This window comes from Microtus pennsylvanicus, chromosome 22 (genome assembly GCF_037038515.1).
Source record: "Microtus pennsylvanicus isolate mMicPen1 chromosome 22, mMicPen1.hap1, whole genome shotgun sequence".
NCBI lineage: Eukaryota > Metazoa > Chordata > Mammalia > Rodentia > Cricetidae > Microtus > Microtus pennsylvanicus.
The window spans coordinates 15,647,561-15,664,441 of NC_134600.1; the positions used below are offsets into that span (position 1 = coordinate 15,647,561).

Here is a 16,881-nt window from a genome sequence, read left to right on the forward strand (position 1 = left end):
AATAAAATAGATGGGCTGCTATAGCTATCAGTGCATGCGCTGGGATTTGATGACTTTGGAGTTGTCTTTTGTAACGTCTGAGAATGCACAAAGCATTGATGTCTGAAAAGTGCTGACAGCTTCATGTGTTTTCTGACCCTGACTGCGGTGCACATCCTCCATCCTTCTGCTCCACTCGAGCGCCCTCCCACCCTCATCCCTTCACTAGCTTGCCTTCCCTTTCTGTTTACCCTGCCTTCGTTCTGATCTAGTCCTTCTCAAAACCGTGTCTCACGTTAGCCATTTCTTTTTGTCAATTATCTCCCGAAAATCCAGGTCTGGTAAGTGTGTCCATCCTCCACGGCTATCCTGTCTCATTGTGAATGCAGTGTTGTTCTCCTACCGGACCTCTTGAGGATACAAGTGCCCAAAATAGAATAAGCAGCTTAGTGTTTCTTCAAGAGTTAGCCACTGTTAGAACGGATACAAGTCCAAATTTTTATAATGTAGAAACTACAGTACAGTTTTGTGTATCACTTTAGATGGATACTATTTAATGTTAGCAAAAGCATGCTCTGTTTCAGTTACACATACCCTGTGAGGTCACCAGCTTACATAACGCAAAAGTAAATACAAGACATCTTTATGTTTGATATGTAAAGTTAATCTCATAAGAATGCTTTAAGAAAAAATTAGAGGAATTTTTGTATTACATCTGTCCAAACATGACAAAAGAGCCATGGAAGACATGTGAAAAAGATCAATGGGTTTTGTTTGCATAAGACCTTAAACTACATAATGATGAAAGGCATGAAAAAAGTCTATCAACAGAACACTTGGAGTGATTTTTTTCGACACTCATGGCAGCACATGGGCTGATGGCTGTGATATATACAGATTGGATACAGATTAATAAGCATAATACAAAGATCCAAGCAGGAGGAGGGGAACAGCGAGAGAGAGGACCCAAATCAGGAAGAACTCCAACTGACCCAGAAGTGTGTGATAGTGTGTCTACTCCATTTAAATAATAAATAGGAAATACATTTGTCTAATTTCGTATACTCTCTGTTGAACATTAAATTTATCTGATTTTGTATGATTTCTATAATGTATAATTTGACCAGTGGTATGGAGAAATGTGTAGATACATAGACTCTTGGTGGGAAGTATATGTTGCCTCTTCTGTAGGCAAGTTGAGACTACCCACAACAATTTAAACATTGGCTGTTGAACCTATTCTAAAGGTCTATCAACTAATAATACTCCCAAATTGTAGGCCCATATTTCAGTTTGGCACAAGAGCCATTAGCCCAGTTTGAGCTGATCACGTAACTCTGAGCTGTCTCTGCCTAACAATAGCCAGGATGTGCTGCTCCTAGTTTCTTTTGTTAGAATGTAGATCACCTGAGAAGAGATGTTGGCTGAAGCTGATGACTTAAGAGTTAGGAGGTTCGGTGCTTCCTTCCTTTGTAATTGGAGGATGTCTTATAGAGATGCTAATTTATGGCCTACCTGACTACTAGCATACAGGTAGATGTGCATGACCAGGGCCCATGCACCTGGTTGCCTAGGAGACAGCCTAATGTGTTTTCCCGCTCTATTGATGTGAGGATATATAAGCTGTTTGGAGAATAAATGAGGGATCTTTGGAGAGAGATCTGGCCTTTCCATGATGACCGTGTAAGCTGTGTCAGTTTTAATTCCTCGCGACTCTGTTCCAGCCGAGTTAGGGAATCTGTGTTGGACCCACAAGGGGCCCCGACACCAAATGCATAACATAAGGTACCATGTTATTTTATTTTATCTCCCAGTTGTCTTTAGTTCATTCTAGACCTATGACCAAGAGAGTTACACATCTAGAGGTTTGTATTCAATATGTATAAGCCTTGGGAAGAAGCCAAAAACCACAAAATGAAACTCATGTTCTCTGCTTGAAGCAGCTGTCCCATCACCGACTGTGAAAAGCATTAAATCAATGCCAAGCCCAAACTCTCAGCTTCATGTGTGACTCACCCAGAAAGTTAATTTGACTCAGAGTAAGTCAGAATGGTCCCAGGTTGCTTGCTGATGGGGCTATTTGTATGCTGAGGGTTGAAACATCTCAAGATCATGAGCCTGGCTAACCGAGTGCACTTTAGTCACCATTGTCTGAAGTTGGTAGCCTTGAAGAAGAGGTGGAAATATAGGGGCTGCGTTAGGAAGTTTATCTTCAATGTTCAGTCTCTCGTCAAGTTGTAACTGTAACAATGCTTTCAGAATAAATATAAGTACAAAAGGATTCAAAGTGAAGCAACCTTCCCACTTTTTCCTTGGTAACTACTTCTGGGTGGTTCAGTGGTTAAGAGTACTGCTTTTTCTTCCAGAGGACCTGAGTTCAATTCCTATCACCCACATAGTGACTCATAACCCTCTGGAACTCCCATCCCAGAACTGATAAACCCCTCTGGACTCTGTGGGCACTGTGTGCATGTGGTACATGCATGTATAATCAAACACTCATGTAATACACATAAAATAAAAATAAATAAACTCTCCAAAAATACAACCAAGGGAACTGCAGCTGCCTCTGGATCTCAGCCCAGTTATTATTTATTATTAATATTTCCTCTTGCCGGGCGGTGGTGGCGCACGCCTTTAATCCCAGCACTTGGGAGGCAGAGGCAGGCGGATCTCTGGGAGTTCGAGGCCAGCCTGGTCTACAAGACCTAGTTCCGGGACAGGCGCCAAAGCTACAGAGAACCCTTGTCTCGAAAAACAAAACAAAATCTTCTTGCATCATTTTCCTCCTGGATTTAATGGGGCATGGTCCTCTGTAGTTTTAAAACGTTTAAACCTCTAAGAACCTTCTGAATTTTTCACACGGCTCTATGCTGCTCATGTGCCTCTGCCCTCCTGCGGCACGCGCCCAACCCCTCCTGTAGTATCCTTCTGCTGTTCTCTCGGTATTTCCTTCAAATACTGTAGTTGCTCCTGAAGTCCCTTGGCCCTTCTCACCCCTGAAATCAAATTTAATTATCCATTCCTTTGTGTTCACAGAGTAAATTGCTCAGACCCCAATTAAAGACCTATATTTTATGCTGGCTGCAATTACATCAACTCATGCTCCCTAGAAGGTTTCGGCCCCCTAAAAGGCTATTGCAATTTGGCTCTCTATGAAACTGGCACTGGAGAGTTGGAGACTTTAAGGAGGAAAGGGGAAGATAATTTTAGAAGATTCCAGGCACTTAGCTGCAATCAGAAATCATCCGGCGTAAGCAAGTACTCATTGCATCTTGCCATTTCAACACCTTCCGTCCCATCGCTTTATTCAGGTACCACTTTGCTCTTGTCTAGGGGCATCCCGGAAAATTACTGGCACCCACCAGAGGGCAATCGGTATTCTTTATCGTGGCTTCATTCAAACATCTTCTGCCCTCAGCCCGCAGTGTAGTACCGATGTAAAAGATTCCCCTAAACGTTTTTTTCTGGAAGCCTTCCCTCTGCTTTTTCTACTGCCTGGGTCCTGTTAGACACTTAATAAGTCCTTATTGAATGACTAGCTGAAAATAGGAAATGCCAGAAGGGAGTACTGAGTTCTGTTCTGAGCCCAGTAGGATACTATAGTGGTTCAACAATGGTGCTCAGGCCAACAGCTGCTCGCTGCTTGCAACCTCCGTGGCAGGAGGCAGTTATGGAGTTGCCCATTTTCTATTCCTGGAAGCTTTGTCATTTCCGACATTTGGAGTATGGGCGCTATGGGCTTTCTGACATTTAATGCATATTTTTGTTTTTTAGGGGTAGATAAGAGAACTCATAGTTCCTTTATGAATTTTGTATGAATTAGTATTTACTTACATTTTGCAAGAAAAGAGGAGCAGGGTCTGTCATTTTTACCAAATTATTAAAGGGTTGAAGCTAAACCACAGTTATAAATATCTATGTGACTCAGGCTGGGACTACCTGGCGGTGGGCACCGAACCCCTCTGTGAAGCCTTTGCTTAGTGTATGTTGCTGGAGCCTGACCCTCGCATGAATGCTCACATGTCCTTGGGTACAGCTCTGTGCTCTTCAGTCCTCTCTTTTGGAAAATATACCAAGTACCAAATGGCTACAGATCACAGTGGGGCCTGAAAGAAGAATAAGACATCTCTCAACCCTCCAGAAGGCGATATGAGTACAGGAAACATTCCTCTGCCTCTGACCTATTTAAATCATGGTTTAAAACTAAACCATAGAGTCGCAGCATTCATGACTCATGGCCAAGTAGAACTTAAGGGCCAGCCTCAGCAGGAGGCTTTGGCTGCTCTGTGGTTGAAAAGCCAGACTTAGGATGCATAACAAACATACAGACTTGCAATGCTGGCCTGAGGCACGGATAGACACAACTGTTACCTGATGTCACCTGGATTCTCGTCAGAATCTTCCTCCTTGGCACTGTCTTTATATCTATTCCCCGATTTCTATCCCCAGCCTAGACCTCTCTCAGACTCTAGTTCTGTCATGCATACATGTCCACATGAACGTTTCAAAGTCTGTGTTCATCCTTAAATGCATCCACACCCGTGCCATCCCCTTTCAACAGGGGATGATCTTTGGAGCGGGGCGCAAATGGGGTAACTCCTCGGCTCCTCCATTCTGCCGGCCCATTGCTGACTGCTGTCTCCTTCTGCTCCCATAACCATTCTCTTCTTCTCTTGCTGCCTCCCACTCCTACTTTGGTCAGAGAATTTGACTCTGTTCAGTCCCCTACACCACAGCTTTAACCACTGGGCTCTACCACACTTTCCAGTGGTTTCTCTGCTCCCTTTATTAACCCCTACAATAAAATTAATGTCCCACCTGCCCATCAAGAGGGTATTTTCAGTAAACAAATGAGATTTTTTTTTTATTTCCACACCCAAAAGTTTCAGTTTCCTTATTGGCTATATCCAGTCTTTCATCTTGATGTACGGAATCAAGCACAAAGGAGCCCTTGCCAGCCACTCTAGCCACTAGAGACCACACAGGGGACTCCTGCCGCAGGACTTAATCCCGGCTCTACTCCCAAATTCATGTCCTGACTGGTCCTTTATAGTTTACATCTCTCAGGCTTGTCAGCATCTCTTTCCTCAGACATTTTGAATGACTTTGTGGAACTTTCTCCCCCCTGACAAAGCTTCTTCTATGCGCATTGTTTGTTTTTCTCATAGTTGGTGTTTTAAATTGATACATTTTATCGTTCAGTTCCTCCGTTCTTCCACACCCAACCAGAGTCTTCCCTTTCTCAAGTCAGTGCCTGGCCCATCTGCTAGCCACAGCATCATCAGTGTGTTGTTAGTCAGTGTGTAAATGCACCCAGCAGGTGTACAGAGGCCACTCGGTCCTGTTCTTGGCCGGTGAGCATGAGCAGTACCCAGAAGGCCCTGTAAGTATCCATGGAACTGTGCAGACATGTCACCTCGCAGAGCAGAGGGCAGCCTCAGCTAGATAGACAGGTGACCCCAGATCTCAGGAAGAAGCAGCGTCTGAGGTCTTTTACATTTGCTGTGCTGACATGCTGAAGTCCAGATAACAGAGCGGACAGGAAGGCGACTCGTCCTTTGTTCTGTACTCAACTCTACGATAACACTCATCCTAGCTGAGAGCACAGTTATGTCCCATCCTACTTACCCTGCTGGACAGGGACAGCATCTGAGTTACCAAGGAGACCCCCTGCCCAGAACATTCTGTGCACGTTCGGAACCACTCTACAGGTGTTACGAGTGTGCAAATGAATGAGCAGATGAATGTTGGGGAGTGATCACACATGCCGCATTCCACTCTGGAGGGTTCGGGATGGAGAGCTAAGCTAGGAAGCTGCCATGAAGGAGGCTCCGCCACAGTCCTCCCTGGCTGCTGCGGATGCAGCTGGTTCCTTGCGTACTCAACTTGCTCAGCCTCTGAAGAGCCATCAGTGAGAGGGTTAAACAGAACCTGCCTGAGTCTGGTGACGCCAGCCCCTGCAGTGATTAATATACATGGCGAACGTTCCCTTGCCAAAGCTCAGGTGACTCAATCTAAATATTCTTTCAGAGAGGTCTTCTTAATTATAATGACATGGTGTAAATATAAGAAAAAAAAAGAATGTCAATTATCACTCCGTATAATAACAGTGCCAGTGTTCCTGCACATAAATTACAAGTAGGTTTACCTATTTAGAAGCTTGAAAAGTGCTCGGTTTTGCAATTTAAAACTTCTGAATATGCCGCATTTAAAAATTATGTCATTACAACCAGTAGAAGTTAGTAATCACCACTAAAGTGTGTGCTCTTGAGAGCCTGATGAACTATCACAGAGAGGCGTTTTTAAAATCACTTGAAAAGCAAAATTTAAAGGCACCTATGTTCCATTTATTTTCAAACATTCCAACCTCATCCAAAGGGAGAATGTCTGTTCCGTGGCAAGTATGGTGAAGATACCTCGGGTTACGCTCGCTGGGGGACAGCTGCTAGTCACTCGTGGCAATTTAAAATCTCAATTTGATTTGATTAAAGTTCAATGAAATTTCCAATTCCTAGTGTCCATAACTGCAGTTCACATTCTCAGTGGCCCCATACAGCATGTGGCCAGTGTGCTGATTAATAGGGAATAGAAAATTTCCACCATGGCAGACAGCTCTGTTGGACAATATTGCTCTGAAAAATGTCGGGGACTCTGACCCATAATAGCTGTCCATTTGCAGCACCAAGACTTACTGGCATGTGTCTCGGGTTTATTTCTGGAGCAGACATTGTCAGCCACATGGATGGAAATACTTCAATGTAGCCTTGTTTGCGGAATACAAGTACCCTATTCATGGCCAAATCAGATAATGGCCAAAGATTAGAGATGAGGCCTCTATTCTTGCCAGTGCCTATCAGTCTGAGCCAGTTGCCAGCTTGGATTTTTTTTTTTACAAATCAGCTAGTAGAATACACTAAAATCAACCATTCCCTCTATCAGATCACAGTGAACCTATCCTTTACATTCTAACCTCCTGGTTTTAAGTTCCACCCACTAGACAATAACAAACAACTTGAAAATTTGGGCTAGGTTCTACTTCATCATCACTGGACTCGAGGTCTGAAGCATCTAGCCTTCGAAGGGTTTCTCCCGACAAGTCTGACGCGCCCCCCCCCCCCCCGTCAGAGGGCATGTTGGATAGAGATGGGGTCAACATCTGTCTCCTCTCCAGTCATCGTCATGTTCTTTTTCCTTTGCAGATCACCTACAAAGCAGTCAGCTCCTTTGACCCAGAAATTGATTTATCCAACCAAAGTGGAAGAGTTTCCAAGCTGGGAAATGAAACCCATTTCCTGTTCTTTGGCCTGTATCCTGGAACCACGTACTCCTTCACCATCAGGGCCAGCACAGCCAAGGGCTTCGGACCTCCGGCAACAAACCAGTTCACCACCAAAATATCAGGTATTGGATGCCGACGAGCTGATGCTTTTCATCAGAACTAGCGCTTCGTGCCGTTTCATTGCTCTTGTCAGGAGTGCAAAGATAAAATGTAACGATGGATTTTATCATCACAGTTATCAAACAGACTCAGAGGCTAAAATAAAATGCCGTGTGTATTTAGCATATATGTGTATTTAGCATGTATGTGTATTTAGCATAGCCCTCCCGTATTAGTGCACGGCCAGCGTTTAAGCAGCTTGCCTTGAAGGATTTGATTATAAAACAGGAGGCTCTGGTGAGGCCCTCTAGTGCCCTCGGCAATCCTTGGTCACCAGAGCAGCAGTGCTGGAGAAACTCTGACATAAACCAGCAGAAAAGCAGCGCTGTGCTCCGCTGCCCTTTGTTTGCCATCCTGCATTAGAGAGGACGTTCATGGCATCACACGTTCAGCAGCTCCAGCTTTTTACAGACCCAATTAGATCACCCAACAAAAGATATGATTTGAGGAATATTTCTGGCATGTTCATCTGTGCAGAAGATGCCCGCACTCCTCAGACAGGAGGAGATGAAGTTGCCATCTGGTATAGGATGTGTAACCATAATGAACAGAATTCCATGAACATTTTCTTTTTTCTTCCTTCCTTGGCTACGAGTGGCGAAATATTTGGGTTTTTGCTTGAACTTTTTGTAGTGTATTTTGTTTGCCATCTTTCTGTCATTATACCAAAATACTGGAGGGAGGAAGGGAGAGAGGGGAGAGAGAAGGAGGGGGAGGGGTAGAGAAAGAGAGACCACAACTTGAAAGAGGAGAATTTTATCTTAGCTCACAGTTTGGAGGTCTCAGACCGTGGTTGGTTGGCCTCATTGCTCTGGATCTGAGAAGATACTACACATCTTGACGAGAAGTGTGTGACAGAACACAACTGTCACCTCTTGGTGACTGGAAAGCACAGAGAATAAAGGGAAGATGCTGGAACAAAATGTCCCCTTCGAAACCTCTCCCTCTGTGACTTACCAGTCCGCAAAGGCTTACTGCTGCCTCGTAATAGCCCATTCAGATTTTAACTCGTCAGTCAATCGGTCCTTTGCTAAGATTTGCAGGTTCCTGATCCACTCAGGACACACTGGTACCATATACTGCCAGCCAAGCTTTCAGTATATCAGCATTCTGGTGATATGTTTATATTCAAGGCATAACAGCTTTACAGAAGCAGGGGGACAGCAGACAAGTTGACCAGCTCCAAGGGCCAGCTCGGTGACATTCAGCATGGTTTCTGTACTTACGATCCTTCATCCTTGGCTTTGGAAAAGGTTTCATTTGAAACAGAAGGAAATCAGTGTTCAAAGCTAGAGTGTTTTAAATGTTCTAGTAGGCTTAAAGGGAAAAGGGATTTTTCAAGAAATTATAATGTAAGAGACATTTTATATGCCATGAGGTTTTTTTATGTGTGCCCGAATTTGACTCGAAGTTTAATATACATCATTAGGCTATAGGGACAGAGCAGGGATGGAAAGTAAGTTTTCCCTGGGAGGTTAAAACATGGCACAGATGAACAAATCAATTCTTAAAACAGTTATGGAATTGAAAAAGAAAGGCTGCATACTGGGATGATCTTTAATGTATTTCCTCTGATATTGACTATATCCCTACTAATATATTACCTATTATATCAATTTCTCGTGGCAACTCAAAGAGGAAATCTATGCCAATGTGTATTACTTCCAAGTAAGCTTTCTTATTTTTTCTCCAGTAGAGGACATATTTCTGTATTATCATAAGGGAAAAGTTCCATTAGAAAAATAATTAAGCTTTCCCATATGTTATATAAAAATTCCAACGAATATGAGTCTGGACACTTCAAGTTCATATAATTCTATTCCAAAGCAAAGAAACTTGACATTTCAGTTGCCCTATACAAGCTCATCAAAAGTAATGATTTGACTTTTATGATATTAAGACAATATTGCTATGCTTGGTTCCCAGCTACTTGGGAGGCCTTGGCAGGTTTGCTTAATCCCAGGATTTCAGGACCAGCCTCAGCAAACACAGCAAGACCACAGCTCAGGCAAGAGGCGACGGGAAGGGAGTTAGATTACAGTTCCTGAGTCCTGGTTTTTATCTAAGAGAGAGAACTATACTTGTACCCAACACGCAATTGATTGTTGTGAAGTAAAGTTAATTCTTATTATAATTAGAATTGATTTTGAATGCTTAGAAAATTTTTATAGATGTGACTGATAAATAACTCACAATTTTTACATAAAAAGGTTTTTCCTGTGTAAGACAATTGAGAAGTCTGCTCACAGAAAGTGATCTTTAGACACCTCTGCCTACATGTGGTTGGGACTGGCAGCTCCCCATTTGCCGTTCCATGCCAAAGGGAGTCTGCGAATCTGGGGGAGGGGTGGGTATGAAATACACAGTTGCTAGGCTATGCGGAGACACCATTTCTATGAAAGAGAGAATGCCAGAAACGACTCATAGCTGGAAACTGTTGATAGCTGGGGCAGGAAGAATCTTTCTTTTCACTTCTTTTTAACCTCTGGTCACTAGTAGATTTCTTGTGGTCTGGTGATGGGCCCACACCCATATATATATGGGCAGTACTAACTGAACTTAGTAGGTTGTGAAAAAAGAAAAAGGAAGGAAGGAGGGAAGGGAGGAAGGAAAAAGACGACTTGAAGTTGGGAAGGATTTGTGGGAGTTGGAGAGGGGTGTAAGGAAGTAGATTTGACCATGTTTCATTTTATAGAAGTCTAAAGTTCTCAAGAATAAAGAAAAACCCTTTAAAACATTTCCCTGTTAGGAAGAACTCGATTGTTTGGAGATTTGTCTTCTTGAACTGCCATACTTCATTGCCTAGATTAAAGCTTCAGAGAGGATTAATGTATCTCCTTTTCCTTTTGCATTTTTTTTATTCAAAGTCTTACGTAGCCCAGGCTGGCCTCAAATTCAGTATGTAGCTGAGGATTGCCGTGCTCGCCTTGCCTCTGCCTCCTGAGTGCTATGATCACAGGCCTGTGTCACTGTGCCCAACTTTGATGATGCTGGAGATTGAACTTGGTAGTTTGTGTATGATAGGGTAAACATTCTACCCACTGATTTACACCCCAAGACTGAATGTACCTACACCCGGTCCTGAAGAAAATGAAACACAAGAGAAAGTCGAACCCAAGCTGTTTGCACTTCCTTCATTTCTCATGTGTTTCCACCCCCCCCCCACCCGCCCTGCTTTCCCCAAGAGTCCACTACAGCAGGTATCTCTGGCTCCCAGCATCCTCTTTCACCTCCTGGATGGGTCTTTAGTACTTGCAAAAACTTGACTTGAATGAGAGGAACATGGCATTCAGGTGACTACTTCAAAACGTCTACATGCCTTTAAGGCACGCGGTTTCCATTACAGGATACATAGTCTAAGATGGTGTGTTGTCAGAGGCATACTATAAGCAGGTAGGTGGAACAGACATGGAAAAAGTGATCATCACTAACAGCTCAACAGCCCCCTTTACCCCTTTCCATCCTCAACTCGGGATCAGAGGCGTGGCTTGACCTGAGCAAATGTCCCTGATATTTTGTGTCTGGAATGTATGTATGTCAACCTTGGGTGTGGCGAATTGATAACTATTATTTGATCTCTGTCCCTTGTCAAAGAAATAAAAAGCCACTAAGGAGCTAAACAAGAAATAATGAGTCTCCCATCTAATCTTTTCTCCCTAGCACCGTCCATGCCAGCGTATGAATTTGAGACACCTTTGAATCAGACCGACAGTACGGTGACGGTGATGTTGAAGCCTGCCCAAAGCAGAGGGGCACCTGTCAGGTAAGGGGCAGAGGGAGGGCCGTGCTGGCTCCAACAGAAGGAAGCGCCAGTCATGTTCGCTAATTTCTCCAGTGTTTTCTAGGGTTTTCCACGCCACCTCCTCATTAGCTCTCTTTAAAGAATGGGACCGAGAAGATGAGGGGCCTCCATGGAAGTGTATATAAATGCTGTGTACTACACTAAAAAAAAGGAGTTGTTCTTTGGATGATCCAGTCTCCTGGCCAGGTGGCTTGTTTCTCAAGTGATAACTGCCTCCTGCAGTTTAGGTACCCAGGGCCAGAGGACATAGCTTCCTGAGCTTTAAATGAGCTGGGTTTCTCAAGAATATTTTTAAATTGACCCAATTCTCAAATGTATATTTAATATCTAATTTTTTTAACAGGAAAGCAAATTGTTAGGAAAAAAATCATGATGTCTTTGTTTGAAATTAAGATTATTACTAACATCTAGGTCCAGTTCCTCATTCCATTATGATTTATATCAACAGAAAAGTACAAAGCAGGAATATTACAGTAAATGAATTAAAAAGATAGTTATTCTTTCTAGGAAGGTTACAAGATAATTCCAGGAGTAGACCTATCCTAAGATCATATAGGTAGTCTGTATAGATGAAATTTATTCTTGTTTCAGTGGGATTTGGCTATTTTGCCTCTGCTTATCTGAACAGACACCATTCCATTAACCTCGTCTTCTGGCTAGCACTCCCCACGGAAGCATCTCCATCCTCAGCGCAGGCTGTGTGCACTTCATCTCTGGGCTCCTTTGGGAGAAGTTGGTCCAATGAGCCTTGGAAAACCTGACTATACGCGATCACATTTCTACTTCCATGTTACTTGGCAAATAGTTGGGCTTTGTTCTTCTTGGCAACACACATAAACACAACATGCGCACACTGATGTACGGATACACACACACACACACACACACACACAGAGAGAGACAGGTCAAGGTTCATGAAGGCAAAGGTCACAGAAGTAGTATTAGTTGATTAGAGTTGTGGAGTTTATATTCAAAACATCTTGAGAATTGTGTGAAAACAATTGGTATTCTGTTCTGTTGAATTACATCTCATCGTCCATCTTTGGGTCAAAGGAACAGTTAGCTAGAACAGTGAATACAGACACATTTTCCTAAGCATCTGTGCTGTTGCCATGGGGGTGGAGGGTGACTTGACACTCTGTGGCCCCCTGGGCTGAGTTTTGCACATTGTAGAGGTCTGATAATTTAATAAGCCCAAAGCACCTATTTCCCAGGTGTTGTCCAGGACACGTGTATTCTTACAGCCATGGGTCAGGCACTTTTTCATTTCAAAACCCTGAATTTCCATCCACTGAAAATGTATGCTGTGACCACAGCCAGGGGAGCATCACCTACTTCCTGACCAAACTAACAATGTTTTCAGACTCAGCAATACTGAGCAGAGTTCTGTGTATTCTGAGAATTATCACAATCAGAGAGTCAGTGGTCACCAAGCTTTCTACTTTTATGTCTGTGAACACACACAATTGAATACTTATGAGAGTTCAATGCACAGCTTATACCACAGACCTTATGTTAACATCATAAAAAAAAAACATCTCTCTTAAATACAAGAAGATAAGCATTTCCACCGTGGTCACAAAACCATCAAGTTCAAAAGTGCCCTGACCGCTGTGGAAACCCAAATCTTCTCTCCAAGTTAACTGGAAGGATGCGCTGTTCAAAGGAGCGGATTGTCTCGGCACACATTTGAAAGGGGAAATGGTCACAGCCTCACCTGGCAAGGCTTTAGTCTTTCTTTCTTTCCTGACAGCAAATGTTCCCTTCAGGAGACTCACTGTACAGAACCGCACAGTGGACTGATTATCCATTGAAAAGATAGAAGACCCATATATCTACAAAGACTGCACTGGGAGACAATTTCAACAGTTCCCTCCAAATGAATAGGGTTTGTTAAGCCCTCAATTTCCTTTAATGTTCAGAGAACTAAGAACTCTGATTGAGAAATCATATGGACCTCTACTATAACGCCATTGTGTAGATTAAAACACTGAGCACATCTGGAAATTTGCAAAATGCACACGAAATCATCCAACTGGCATACAAAACTCGCCTCCCAAATGATAAAACAAAAGCAGAAATGAGGACAGGAAAGGGGTAAACATCTGTTTGCTTTCCTGGTTTCAACAGTATTGTGTTCAAAAACACCATCATCGTGTGAGCTCCTAAATGCATTCCTTCCATTGATTTGACTTTTTTTTTTTGCTCCATATTCATCGGTGTTGAAACTCATTTCTTCGCTTGTGCACTTCCTTGGGTGAGTTCGTGGTATTGATCCCACTATCAACTCTTGGCTTGTTTAAGACAGATTCCTGAAATTGCACATAGCTCTCCATGTAAATGACTGTTGTCTTTTTATTGACCAACACATCAGCTCTGTCACATAAAATTATTAAAATCCAGAGATGGCTAAGAAGAACAAAAATCCCATCATTCCAGCCAGTAAACTAGCACCAGGGATAGAATTTAAATGTCTATGTATGGATTCGGTTTTCCCCTCAACAGGACAGGGAAGGTCTTAATTTTCTTTTACTTGGTTAGCGTTGTCTCATTTCTGCCTTCTCTCCATCACTCATTCTGTCTAGACATGATCCCATAGAGAAAATCCTTGAGATTTGGCAGAAAGGAAGCAACTAAATAAGGATGGAGTTGTATGTAAGCTGTTACCGTTTCCTTGTGCTATCAAGAATGCTTTGTGCTGTGTGTGTGCATATATGTGTGTGCATACTCGTGTGCACTGCGTGTACACATGCATGTGTTCATGGTAAGGGAAAGCAGAAAGGAAGGAAGGAAGGAAGGAAGGAAGGAAGGAAGGAAGGAAGGAAGGAAGGAAGGGAAGGAAGAAAAGAAAGGAAGGAAGGAAGAAAGGAAGAAAGAAAGGAAGGAAGGAAGGAAGAAAGAAAAGAAAGAAAGAAAGAAAGAAAGAAAGAAAGAAAGAAAGAAAGAAAGAAAGAAAAATTTATTCCCTGGCAATGCTAAAGCATGCATGGGCAGCTCATATATGGCAGTTCCTATGATCTTGTCTATATTGGGTTTTATGGTCTAAGCTGGTGAGAATGACTGACCAGGTCTCTTCCTCAAGAGGGCGCCAGATGTCATTACAGATGATTGTGAGCCACCACGTGGGTCCCAGGAATCGAACTCAGGACCTTCAGAAGAACAGACTGTTCTTTTCACCAGTGAACCATTTCTACAGCCCTAAGGGAAAGCAGGCAGTGAAGGAATTGTATCTATTTTCAGAAAACATGTCCCACTTTCTGAAACTGGTTTGGCGTTGGCACTATGTGAAAATTGTTTCTCTGACTTCTTCTGCATGCCCCCAGCTAGTCAGCAGACATTGGTGTCTGCTAAGGAGAGTCAGCACATCATGCCTGTCACCTCAGAGCAGAGACTCAAGGACGTGGCAAGTATCAGTGAAATAAAAAGATAGGCAGGCACCCTGCTTGAAGATGCTTCCTCTGCTAGAAATGGTGTTGTTGACATATAGATGATCATGGTTAAGAACATGGAAATTGAGAAGTATAAGCAGGTTATTTTTGTTTGGTTTTGTTTTGTTTTTCGAGACAGGGTTTCTCTGTAGCTTTGGTGCCTGTCCCGGAACTAGGTCTTGTAGACCAGGCTGGCCTCGAACTCCCAGAGATCTGCCTGCCTCTGCCTCCCGAGTACTGGGATTAAAGGCGTGCGCCACCACCACCCGGCTAAGCAAGTTATTTTTAAAGCAGTTTTATGGCAGGAATAGCCTTTCTATTTGTCTCTCTACGACTCTGAAAGACCCTTTCAGTCCATCAATACTGTCTTTTTGGTACACATAAGAGCATCAACATCATGGGTTCTTCTGAGGGTTGAGTGAACTAGTGTGTTTCAACATGCGTCAGACCTGTCCATAGTAATCTGTCCATACCAAATGCTACATGGCGTTTACGCTTGCTTTGCTTCTACAGACCAATCAATGATCCAGGCCATGTAGACTCCCCTAGCCCTCTAGCCTTTCCCCTGTCTCTTTTTACTCAAACCTGAAATGATGAAAAATAGATTTTTACAAAAATGTTGAGCATCTGACAGTTGTATCCATCAGCAAAATTATAATACAATTTCTGCAGTTCTCAATTCTACGATGCACCTTAATATTTGATGGCATGTGGCTTTTTGCACATGGTGGACAAGTGATTGGGACTTGATCTCATAAGGAACCATTCTCCTGATTCCATCTGTACATAACAGCTCTCAGGCAAAGGTGGTCGCCTCTCCTGGTTCTCCCGCCACTACCTAGCTATGGCAATCATCTTCTCTGTCACATAAACTCAGCTCCAAAGTAAAGGAAACTGCTTGCTGACCTCTGCAGGACAGTCAGCTCCATGCTGAAGCATGCCTGGGAAGAGTGACTCAGGAGCAGGTGGTATTTATTCTTGCTCTTTACCTCAGTGAGTCACTTCCTAGCTGCCGTAAATCCCATCCCATGGGACACCTCTTTCTATTTATGTTGAAATTCATTCCCCACATTCTGGAGTTTTGTCTTTCCATCGAACTTGAGTTAAACTTCAGGTACGAGGAGCCAGTTTGATAGCAACTTGAAAATGTTATTTAGTTCTTATGATTGACTCATAGAGGTGTGCGTCTCTGATTGTGCGGTCTTACTGAGTCAGCTGGGTGTGCGGTCAGACTCATTTGTGGCCACATTCTCCCCCGCACGCATTCCAGCCGCTCGTGAGATACTTACAAAGTCAGTGTCCACTGGAAGATAATCTCCTGAGACTGGGAGAGATGCGTGCGTTCATGTTACTGCCGGGAACTTTGCCGCTGGAGGTCAGACTGAGTCATAGTTTAAACCCTGTACCAAGGCTCGTCTCTGGCTGAGATGCCTTCCAGTCTGCTCATTGGAGTGCAGGTACTCACAAAGATCAAAAAGCCATTCTCTCCTTAAACCTCTTTCCTGATGCCAGAATTCTTTTGTTTGAACAACATTCATCATAGCAGAATCTCCTCTGTGTGTGATCAGAAACGGATAAGTCCCTCCCTGTCCACCACTCCCTCTGTGCTTTTTTAGGGAGTTTACTAATATTAAAGAGGACACTCTGGATTCCTGTGTGCTGCCAGGGGTCAAAGGTCCCTGATGCATTTTGGATGATCATGTCCGTCACCTTTTTGAAAACTCATTTTGTAAACAGTTTGTTCGCCCAAGAATCCTTTGTAATAAGCTTGAAAATGTCAGGGAGAGTTAATAATAATAACAATAATCAATAATAACACTAATTAATAACAATAATAATTAACAGTCATAATAACAATACAGATGTGTTGCACCATTATTTATACAATGACATTTATACAACGACATTTAAATTACCTCTGCCTCCCACTCTTATTTAATCATGCCTTTATATGTAAAAATATGCCACATTCATTTCCCTTTTCAGAATTTCTTTTCTTCTCCATAATCTTCCACATGGGGGTCTGCGTGTTAGATCCAAGCCCCTGTCTCTTTGCCAGGGCCTCCCTCACACCGCAGGTCACCGAGACACACAGCGTTGTGAGTTGGCCTTTACTGTTTGAATGGATATACTGAACCGTATGCTAAATTATGAGAAATTATAGAGCCTGGGAGTGATTATGCAGGCAGGAGTGACTCCCAGTTTGCCTGCAGTGCTTCAGAGAGAAGATG

General features: G+C 43.1%; 1 protein-coding gene across 3 annotated transcripts in view; it reads left to right on the forward strand.

The window, feature by feature from the left end:
• The window catches only part of Ptprm (protein tyrosine phosphatase receptor type M), a 694,512-nt gene that overhangs the window by 412,010 nt on the left and 265,621 nt on the right, over positions 1–16,881 (forward strand). For all 3 annotated transcript variants that reach the window (XM_075956536.1, XM_075956537.1, XM_075956538.1), the window contains 2 exons: positions 7,182–7,383; positions 11,081–11,183. In XM_075956536.1, the coding sequence (XP_075812651.1) occupies positions 7,182–7,383; positions 11,081–11,183 (305 nt within the window). The remainder of the gene's footprint in view (positions 1–7,181; positions 7,384–11,080; positions 11,184–16,881) is intronic.